At 32.8% G+C, this 11,897-nt stretch overlaps 1 protein-coding gene across 1 annotated transcript; it reads right to left on the reverse strand.

Annotated features, from left to right (window-relative positions):
- Nucleotides 1–1,386: 1,386 nt before the first annotated feature.
- Nucleotides 1,387–10,117, reverse strand: LOC128210974 (nucleoporin NUP42-like). Its single transcript, XM_052915332.1, has 8 exons — nt 9,962–10,117; nt 7,781–7,928; nt 6,839–6,936; nt 5,918–5,994; nt 5,686–5,772; nt 4,836–4,876; nt 4,230–4,258; nt 1,387–3,972 (listed from the first exon to the last, which is right to left on the reverse strand). The coding sequence occupies exons 1-8, from the start codon at nt 10,044–10,046 to the stop codon at nt 3,149–3,151; spliced, it is 1,389 nt and encodes a 462-aa protein (XP_052771292.1). The 5' UTR covers nt 10,047–10,117; the 3' UTR covers nt 1,387–3,148.
- Between the last annotated feature and the right edge of the window lie 1,780 nt (nt 10,118–11,897).

Here is an 11,897-nt window from a genome sequence, read left to right on the forward strand (position 1 = left end):
CATAATAGATTAAATGCATTTCGTCATATTGTGTTACTTTTTACATTATACCTCAACATTGCATATATATATATATATATATATTTAATTGTATATTCAAATTATAGAATATGGGGAAAAAACACATTCGACTCATTAATTTAGTTTTAAACTGGTTTAAACCCCCATTAAATTTACATTTTACTGACCGTTCCAAGGCGGTACTTAACAATTCTTGATAAACATACCAATTATATATATATATATATATATATATATATATATATATATATATATATATATATATATATAGTATTTATGCACTGTGCTGTTTGTGGAGTTTTGTGCTGTTCTATATTTCTTGTTTGTGAGTTTGTGTTCTATGTCTTTGGCGTTTGCCCATTGCCACTAAACCGGGTTTATGTTTAAACTTTTTGCTACTGAGCATGTTTCTGTAGCTTTTTGCATATATATTTATAATGGTTTTTGAAAAGTATAGCCATAAATAGTACAATAAAGTGTTAATAACACAGATGATCGTCACATAGCTTGGTCACTAAAATATGGCCCTTCAGTCCTTTGATACTCTTAGAAATTTATTGAAATGTCATTTTACCAATTTTAATTATTTTTGTTAATTTTTAAACAATAGTAATGGACTGAAAGGACAGCATTTTTTTAAACAATATCAAAAGACTGAAGGGCCATATTTTAGTAACCAAGCTATGTGACGATCACCTGTGGTAAATAACACCACATCTGAAATCAAAATTGTGTACCCTGTCTAAATATGCAATATGAAAACCCTAAGGGATAAATAAATGTTACAGAAGAGAACGCCTAATGTGTTCTCATGTTTTATATCCTATCAATACAGCCGATTGTCATCTACAAAAATAAAAAAATAGCATTTACCTTTTAAAACTCATTCACAACGTAGTTTCGTATGGATTGTCAAAACGATTGATGGTGTAAACATCGAACCCACAGTGCGTGAAAGCCAAAATTGTATAAATAACATGAAGGCAAAACTGATCAACACTACTATATCACATCTGAAAGCTACTGTAATAAAGTACATTTCATATTTAGACCAACTGTGTGACGGTGACTTGTATATATCGTTACGGACGAATAAAGTTGCTGTGGCAAAGTTTTTCCTTTGTTGAATCCAATCTCTTTTTAATTTCTGCGTTATTAAATGTTATCAAGTTTCAAGTTTTATTGGCATTATCGGCAAAACAAGAACCTTTGGCCATGAACAAGTCACATAAAATATATTAAGTGTGATGCACACAAAATACAGAGGTTTAAACAGTATTTACGACAATTGTATGTGTTATAATACAACAATATACTTGAAGGTACTAAACTAAGAAGCAACTGCATCAAAGGAGGCAGATCGCATCAACATAGCATGGTATATGAATTTAGCCAAACGTCTTAAAGTTATACAAGCATTTGATGACATTATCTTGACAAATGTATTCAATGTATTCCATGATCCTGAAATATTATATTGTAGGCGTATATCAGAGTAAAAAGTACAGCATAGTATAAAGCAGGGATGCAAACGAATATTCGATCAAACGTTTGGTATTCGAATGTCAAAATCGATATTCGAATATTCGATGTTTTGTTGTTGAATAAGTATAAGAACACATATTTTGCCTTCAACTCTGTTGTTGTGTTTAAAATTCGTTTTTCTTGTTTTAACAACGATTGTCCCATAACACAAGAGGCGTTAATGTGATGACAATACACTATATACGCGTCATATGTCATATAAGGACATATCGTATGGTACTATAAAAAGTCCCCGTAATTTTACAATAACTGGCTGTAAGACAAATGACAAATCCAAATAGTTTCGGTAACTTTAAATGTCTCTACCAATTAAGAAATAAAATAGTTACCGAGTTGGTTTGGTTTTTCCATTTTTTTAGTGGAGGTCAATCCCAGAACGAGGATGTTCGTCCTACGGAAAGACCCACCATTGGCGTATAACGCCATTTGACCAGAAATTCATCTAAGTTCACGTTGTTTAAAAATAGAAAAACCTTCGATTAGGCTGGGGATAATAATCTAGTTTTATCATCATATTGACCTAGATTCAATAAAATAAACATTATGGCTGATAGAAAAATTCTTGTATGAAATCTATAGTGTATATAATTGACTTCCAAAAGTGAAAATGAGATCAAAAACATGACACACGTTCCTAAGTTCCTCTTCAATTATGTGAAGTTTAAATGTGTATTTTTTTAGACCTTGTGGTCAAGGATAACCTGTGAAAAAGCAAGCACTTATTTCCAACTGGGTCCTTTGTTTTTGCTGAAGGGACAGCAACCGAAATAGACAGTGGTGGGATACAAGGAAGTCCTGATGCGATACCCTAGCTCTTTTACATATCTAGGCCATGGAGGCCACGGTTCGGACTTGTGCATATTTTGATATTTGCTAGCATTGCAAGTGCACTTACAGTGTGTGTAGTGTGGGTACAGGTTTCAGTACCTGCTTTGCCAAATAAACCAGCAGATGTAGTGGTCTGTGTTTGGCCAAAAGCTGATTGCCCAAATGCTGGCTGAGATTGTGATTTCTTCATTTGTGAGTTGCTCTGGCCAAAAGCTGATTGCCCAAATGCTGGCGGAGATTGTGATTTCTTCATTTGTGAGTTGCTCTGGCCAAAAGCTGATTGCCCAAATGCTAGCTGAGATTGTGATTTCTTCATCTGTGAGTTGCTCAATAGGTGTGTATAAATGAAATCCCATCAACAATAACAAAGACATTTTATGTTTCAAAATTAGTTTTATATCAAAACTTAATACCTTGATATGATTTACAACAATTTCCAGAAAAGTTTTATATTTGATTATGTGAAAAAAATGACAATGCTACTTTCAAATTGCATTCCAATCAAGATATCCTAGCTAATTTTCATTCATTACAGTGAATCCATGTACATTATAAATTACATTTTTATGTATATTTATAGGCTGTTGCATGATTAATTAATGTTTAACACATAATGTCTATAGACAAATTCTCTTTTCCAAATGACTTTGGTAAACAATGAAATTGACAAACTATTACGGAAATATCATTGCGTCATGTAGTTCATGAGTTTTACGAACACATTTACATTCAATACAATAGCCCATGTGAACAATCAAAAGCACATTTCCTTAGGTGGTGGTTTTGTGGGAATCATTCCTACTGTAAATGTCTGTGCAGCGAATTGCTGTTTTTCTTCATCTGTGAGTTGCTCAATAGGTGTATATAAACTATCCACCATTGCTTGACCTGTCGCACCTGATGTTGCTGCAGCTGTAACTGGAGCTGCACCACCTACTGTCGATGATGGTTGGCTAGAGGCACCAAAACCGCTAGGGGCTGGAAGTGGCTGAGTACTTCCAAAGCCTGAACTTTGACCAAGGTTTGCACTTCCAAATGGGTTAGCACTCTGTTGTGTTGTCGCTGTCTGAGTGGAACCAAATGCATTGCCTCCAAATGGAGAACCAACTGGTTTACCAAATAGAGAATTTGTTGGAGCCTGTGGTGTTTCAGTACCTGCTTTGCCAAATAAACCAGCAGATGTAGTGTTCTGAGTTTGGCCAAAAGCTGATTGCCCAAATGCTGGCTGAGATGACTGATCAGTTTTGCCAAACAAAGATTGTGATTCAGCCTGTCCAAATGCAGGTGGTGGGAGACTTGGTTGCAAACCGGAGCCTGTGGCTCCAAAAAGGCCACTTGGTGGAGCTGCCGCCTGTCCAAATGCTGTCTGCCCACCTCCATTACCAGCAGCACCAAAACTTCCAAATGTAGAGCTCCCTGCTCCGAAAGGAGAGCTTCCAGCTCCAAATGAAGAGCCAACACCTCCAATTGAAGAGCTACTTGCACCAAATGGACCAGGTGCTTGTGAGCTTGCCGGATTTTGTCCAAATAATCCAGACCCTTCTTTTCCTGATCCAAATAAACCTCCACCACTAGAATCTGAAAAATATATATGCATAATTGTAACTTATAAAATTCAACTACTGTGTAATCTGTAGAAGTTCAAAGGTTACCTAACAAAGGAATTATGTATATCTGTTATTTTGGATAGAGTCAAGTGTTAACTTTTTGTTTGAAATAAATTTGCTTCACATATTGTGTTCATTGATTTTATTGAGTGTTTACTTCAAGTTCATAAATATGCAAATAAGCAATTTCAAGCAGTTTTTCAAATGTTTTAACATTCCTTAACTTACCACTGAACAATGACACTTGCCCACTTGAGCTAAAATTAAAAAGGGGGTAAATATTTGAGTAATATAGCAGTATAACATAATATGCTAGTTTACATAAATAGTACAATAACCTTCTGTAGCTCATACATACATGCATATGTTTAACCCTACTCTGCAAGACAAACCTGATCCGTTTGATTAAATGACTTTGAGATGAGCAATGTTTAGTTCACTTGAGGTATAAAATTTACTATTTGAAGGATTTGGGATCCCTGTTGTCCCCATATTATTTTGGTATCATTTAAGGATTTATTAGCAAAGAAAATAACTAAAACGTTGGGTAAAATTATACATATAAGCTACAACAAACAACTGTTTTTGGCCATGAAAGATTGTAAAATAGGTCATTTCAAGTCTGTTTCTACTGACCTAAAAAAACTGCAATAGCTTTTTATATAATTTATGTTCAGTCATTTATTTCACCTTTTTGTTATCAGCAAGCGATATCTTTTCAAATGATACCAAACTCATTTGGGATCACCAGCCATCCAAAGTTAACAGTATTACCATAGGATACCATAACAGGGTATGTCATTATTAAGAGTAGCATCAGACAACTGGTATTACCTTGAAGCTTGCTTCCGTCTGCAGTCATCAATAAACACAATCTGAAATCACAAATTATCTTTTTTAATATTTCGATCTGTTTAAAACTGACTCAGAAACACACACTAATTGCATGAGGACAAGAAAACATGTTTTTCATTAGAACATGAAATCATGTATTGCATTAGAAAATGAAATCCTGCTTTGCATGAGAACAAGAAATTATGAATTGCATGAAAATATGAAATCATGTATTGCATGAAAGATAAAACCATGTATTCCATGCGTTCATGTAGATCTAGTTTATAGCAAGTAAATATCATTTTTTACTTAAATTTAATTTATACATGTATGTCTTAGTTACTCAGTGTCCCATCTTAAGGAGGAAATATAGGCTCATATCCAACATATAATACATGTTATAAAGTCTGCTTTAAGATCTCTACATTAAGACTTGTTTTGCTTTCTTTTTATTCTTTTTAACCCCCCAGCGAATTTCAAAATTTGCAATTCCATCAAACAAATTTAGATTGTGAACACTTAAGAACTTCTACTAAAGCGAAAAGCAATCACATATACTGATTCTAAGTTATATATAGAAAATAAAACAATGGTGACAACGGGGTCAAGCAAAGTTAAAGGAATAAAGCTAAGGCTTCAAAGACACTAAATGAAAGTCTCAAAATGTACAAAACAACACAGACATGCATTAAAATAACTTTATAAATAATGAATGGTGGTGTCAACTCCTTGAAGCAATAGGCAAAACATTGAGTTTTCTTGGGATTTAAATTATTTAAGGAGTATTCAATCAATATGCCCATAGCAATAATACCACAAATAATTAATTGACAAAAACATCGAGCCTCACCAGAGTCTGCTTTGAGGACATGCCAGGATTCTTCAGCTCTTGTCTCTTTGCAAGCACCTCATTTAAAGTACATTCCACCTTTTGAACCTGTGTGAGGCAAAGTATAAGCTAAATATATTATCATTTTCATAAAACTTATAAATCTGATTACATCAACACAGCGGTTAATGGGCTTTCAACATATTACATATTTATATGGAATAAAGTTTGTAGTGATATTTTTATGTCTTACATATGGCTGAATGTTGCCTTGTTTCAAAGCATCATATGCTTCATGCCGCATCTCCTCCATGGAAATGTCTGTCAAACCTTCAATGAAATTAAACAAAAAGTTACATGTACATACATGTATAGAGGATAATTGTTTGCATCAGTGTAAGATATACACCACTCATGAATATTCACATTTGGTGTTCACAAGGTAAAAAATATTGCAATTGAAATATATCTTACAATCAGACAAACATTTTTTTCCCTTTTATTATATGTTTAAAATTGAGTTATAAGTCATTTAATTACACTTTTTTAGAAAAACCAATTTGTATGTGCACACCATATTTGAAACAGCGAAATATGTATTTCGTTTCACTAATAAATCTCCATATCCCACTGGAAAGCATAATTTAAAAACAAAAGTAAATATTAAATTCTTTACCTCATAATGCATGATATTTAATATTCAAAAGAGCTGAAATTTATTTTCTTCTTTCAATATTTATTTGATTAACTTTTTCTATGAAACATAATGATCTTTAATAAATTGTCTGGCATTGGAGCAGCTTTCCAAACCATTCATCTGATGGGCCCTTTCACAGGCTTGTCCAGAACAGAAATACAAATATTGTTTTGAACCAACAGGGGCAGCCAACACACACAGGGGTTCTACAAACTACAAGCATGGAGCAGGGAAATGTGTCAAGGTTCCTTATTAATCAGGTATCGAAAATCCTTTGAAAAAATCTGGAGCACATATTCCTAGTTGGGCACATAGGGTCTCCAATCAGGAATTACCAGCTCTTAAAAGTCCCATATCCCTCAAAAGCAACGCCCCCCAACCCCTCCAATGGGGAAAATGACTCAAGCTGAAGTGATTGTATACTAGTCTAAATGGTGTTAATGTTATGTGTACAGTGGATGCCAATAATGCTCTTACCTGGTAAAGATGGCATGTCCTTCTCAAAGCCCATGCAGGAGAATGGCCACATTTTCCCTGCCTCCCACATGCTGGTGATCTCTGCAGACAATGCTCTCCTGTAAGAGATTCAATGAGAGTAAGACCAAAACACGTTATGATTTCCTTGGCTTTACCATGATTTGTTTCTCACACAACACAGTGAATCAAACATAACAAATATGGACAAAAGACAGAACTTAAAAATATGGACAAAAAAACAGAACTGAAAAATATGGACAAAAGACAGAACTTAAAAATATGGACAAAAAAAAAACAGAACTGAAAAATATAGACAAAAGACAGAACTTAAAAATATGGACAAAAGACAGATCTTAAAAATATGGACAAAAAAACAGAACTGAAAAATATGGACAAAAGACAGAACTTAAAAATATGGACAAAAGACAGATCTTAAAAATATGGACAAAAAAACAGAACTGACAAATATGGACAAAAGACATAACTTAAAAATATGGACAAAAAAACAAAACTGAAAAATATGGACAAAAGACAGAACTTAAAAATATGGACAAAAGACAGATCTTAAAAATATGGACAAAAAAAACAGAACTGAAAAATATGGACAAAAGACAGAACTTAAAAATATGGACAAAAGACAGAACTTAAAAATATGGACAAAAAAACAGAACTGAAAAATATGGACAAAAGACAGAACTTAAAAATATGGACAAAAGACAGATCTTAAAAATATGGACAAAAAAAACAGAACTGACAAATATGGACAAAAGATAGAACTTAAAAATATGGACAAAAAACAGAACTTAAAAATGTGGACAAAAGACAGAACTTCTTTTCTGATAAGTGATATTAGATGAGGCAAACATGAGTTATATTTTAATGAGGGCTTTTTTACTTTAAAAATGAAACTAAAAATCATCATCATAAATAAGAATTTCCTACACAATGTCTGCAGGGCTTAGTTGATTGTTGCTTGAGGTACTGGCTGCGGAAGGAGCGGCTTGTTGAGAATCTGATGCTCGCCATTGGTACTGATTGTTAGTCTTTCGGCCACCACCAAACAACTGACGCTGGGCTGTAGTTTGGTACCCTGTATATATGGAAATATGTTAATTAATATTAAAGGACTGTAAATTACTACGGTACTTTTTCAACATTTTTAAATAATTATGCAAGATTTCATGACATACGTATTTATGTCATGTACATGTAAGAATCATTGAATGCATTGTATATGTTACCATGTACACAAACAATATTAATAAAAAATATTGACTTTGTAATAAAAAACATTGACTTTGTAATGAAGCGATTAAAAGGACTAGACACCAGATGATACAATTGCAAGAAAAAAAGAAAATTTACATAAAATTGATATCGTTGTGAACAACTCCTTGAATCTTACATACTGATGTATCACATTGCTTATGACACATGTACCTTTCATAGTATTTGCTTATTTTTCCAAATCAAAATAAACTGTAAATATCAGTCAATTTGAACATAGCTTCGGCATATGAATCTGTAGTTATCACGCAACTTTCACATGCTGAATTTAAAGACTATAAATTGGGAAAGCAAAATGTGATTATTTTAAACTGGTAAACTCCGCTTAGACAGCAACAAAATATCCTTATAATCGTGTAAAGTGATGATTATTGGCCACATACTAGTTCTTATTGAAAATTCTTGCCTTGTTTGAGGAAAAAATGTATTTACTGTTTTGGGGACCATCTGGTGTCTAGTCCCTTTAAGCTATCGGAAGCAGATATAATGAATGATTAAGACTCGCAGTCATTAATTTATCAGAGACCAGTACATGACTGGCTTATGGTACAAGGACTAATTGTTCTGGTGCATGTTAATTTAAATGGCGAAATTATCTTCCTTTTCATTCAATGTTTGCAATACATGAGATTGAATTTGAAAAACTAAATATTTTTGACAAAATAAGCATGTTACACACTCAATTGTGTTGTCATGATAAGCTGTCAAAACCATTTTTTTTATCAACAAGCCTTATTCTTCCAATCCTTCTTCATATGAAGGTTTAAAAAAATAAGATGAAAAAGTGGATAAATTCCCCACAATGGCTTATGTACTTACAAAATTAATTGACTAATGTAATAAATAAATTTATTTTGAGTAAGAACATACTAACAATCTTAAACTGTTTGAGTGGTTTACTAAAATATACATGGTCGCAGTATACAAATTGTAAGTACCTAGGTCATTGTTTATATTACTATTAATTCGGGTTTGAAAACCGGACTCCAGTTGCTATCAATAAATAAATCGAATCAGACCAAGCATTTTGATTTACTATCGGACAATAATTGAAATTTCATAATATCATAAATTTGGGAAAACATTTTTTATACATAGTACCATCATGATTATTTAAATGGTTTAACCTCAAATCAGTAAGTGTGATACAATAGCCACGCTTTTTACAACAGTAACTTGAGTAATAAATTTCCATAAACATTTACTGTCTTTAATAATTTAACAAATAAACATAACAACAAAACACATACTTAATAATTGCAACATGATGCACACCGCATCAAGTAAGTTATCTAAGCATTTTATCAATGTAAAAGCATACATGTATGTCATTATGTGTAAACATTCAATAACCTGTTATATTGAAAATTTTAAAAATAATATCTCAATTTCATAAAACCTTTACAAAAAACTAAATAACAAACGTATGATTGATGTATTTTGCTTGTCAATGTATTCGGGAAGTATGATGAATTATTAGTCCACCTAAATGGTCGTCAACCAGTCTTTTGACGATTTTTAGACTATGGCAGACTGGTTACAGGGATACACATGAAATGTCAAAATAATAAAAAAGTATCCCTGATCGCTCATTATTGTAGCTAGATGAATTATTGGCCTTGTATGTTTTTGGCAACTTCAATTCTTGTTCTGCGACTTCCTCAGACTTGCGCATCTTTCAACCACTGTCCACATCATACATGTTTTTTTAATCAAGAGAATTAAACTACATTAATCTCGTTTAAAAGAACTGACAATCTAACCGAGGCATTACCTGACGTATCTTTTTCGGATAGGCGTATCCGGAAATATAAACATTCATTAGTTGCCCTTTACCTTGATTTCCTCCACTCGGATGTTCATTCCAACATTTATCTCCATATCTACAATTTCCACCCAAAAAGAAACGACAAACCACCATTGTTTCTTGTAAAATGTAAAAAAAAAATATTTCACTTTCTCAAGAAACAAAAGTAGCAGACAACAACTTTTTTATTAAGAACAACAACAACAAATGCAAACTCCGCGCAGTGTTACTTCCCTTGCAGTACAGTAATCACTGCCACCACAAGATTTTCATCCAAAATTGGATGAAAACTTTTAATGGCATTTTTTTTAATCATATATATTTATTCTTATATCCTTTCTTAAATAATTACTTTACGCCAGTTGATAGGCATAATATGTTTTATAAAAAAATAACAATTAAAAAAAACATTCGGAAATGTTCGGTCTTTTTTCAAATTGAAAGTAGGATTTACAAATTACAATATCAACATGGATGTGTTGTTAGCTATTCAGACATGTATCGAACGTTTTGCATTTTTTCCTTTTATGGAATAAAATCGTTTATTTTCTAAACAAATGAAACATGTTGCTGGAATTTCTTTTAAAGGTGTTCCGTCCATTTTGTAAATTGCAATCACGTGCCGTTTCTATCATCACGTGATATTTGTGAAGGCAGTGATTACTGTACTGCAAGGGAAGTAACACTGCGCGGAGTTTGCAACAAATGTGTCAACAGCGGAAGCGCTCGTATCCAAATTTTGTGAATCATACATAACTGAAATATATGCACAAAGTCATATTATTCAGATGCGGTTCACTTGCAATTATTGTCAAAGTGAAATGTACATGACTTTATTCAATTGACATACAGAAAAGGGAAGTGGGAGAAAATTTAAATGCGACCATTATGTATTCCAGGGGCGATACTATTTCCCGGTCTCTCCTTGTAAAATCCGGTCTCATCCGGTCTCATAATTCCCAGTTCATAACTTATGGCCCCAGGCAACGGATTGTGTTGCTGATGTTTATAACACGATTTTGACAATCTTATTTGTTTTTATATGTAACAAAATGGTATAAAATATATAAACATTATGTCTTTATTGATGCAATTTGTTATAGGTCTACACTATTTATGTAATTCGTGTTAAAGGTGTAGAGAAAGATGCGATGGCAGTACAAATGCTCATGTTTTTTGCATAAAAGATTGATGGCTAGAGTATGAAGTAACTAAGGATTGCACCTTTTAAATTATGTTATGTCAAAGTTGTTAACTGTTATTCCTTTTTTGTTTACCCCCCCCCCCCCCCCCGACATTATATTTTTTAAGCATTAATGATTACAATTGAAAAATTTCATGCTTGCATATCCGACTCATATCGATACGATACGATATGTTTATTGCGTAAAACATTATACAATGTTCATGGCATGTAAACAGGTAAATCAATGAATGGAGAAAAAGTACACAAACACATTTTCTGGAGCTAATAAGTGTAATGTTATAACATCCTATTAAGTATGCGTGTGCTTAGACATAAAAGCTACTAGATGAAATGTGTTTATTTGAAGTTGCGCCATACTTAAGTAATCAACACATTATGTCTCCATTTGTCAACTTGAAGTTTGCAATAAAACTTTAGCTGTTTAAGAAATCTGATGCTGATTATTTTTTATGTTTGAATTTGGTTATATGTTATCATCGTATTATTTCTAATCAAGATTATTAGAGCCTTTGCATAACAATCATTTATTCTATAAAATTGCCTTTATAATAAACAACAATATTTTTAGGGTATGAACCGAACAGTATCCGTGCGTGTGTAATAAAAAACTGGCTAATCCGTTTATCATGCCCTTAACGAGGGACATTCGCTAATCTCTGACACGCGTTGTATAACGCATTTACACCTTTCATGGTATGACATCATTGTGTATTGTCATAAATCTGTTATGAAGAGTTCCTTGACAAAATAAAATGAAA

The sequence above is a fragment of the Mya arenaria genome, chromosome 12, assembly GCF_026914265.1.
Source record: "Mya arenaria isolate MELC-2E11 chromosome 12, ASM2691426v1".
Classification (NCBI taxonomy): Eukaryota; Metazoa; Mollusca; class Bivalvia; order Myida; family Myidae; genus Mya; species Mya arenaria.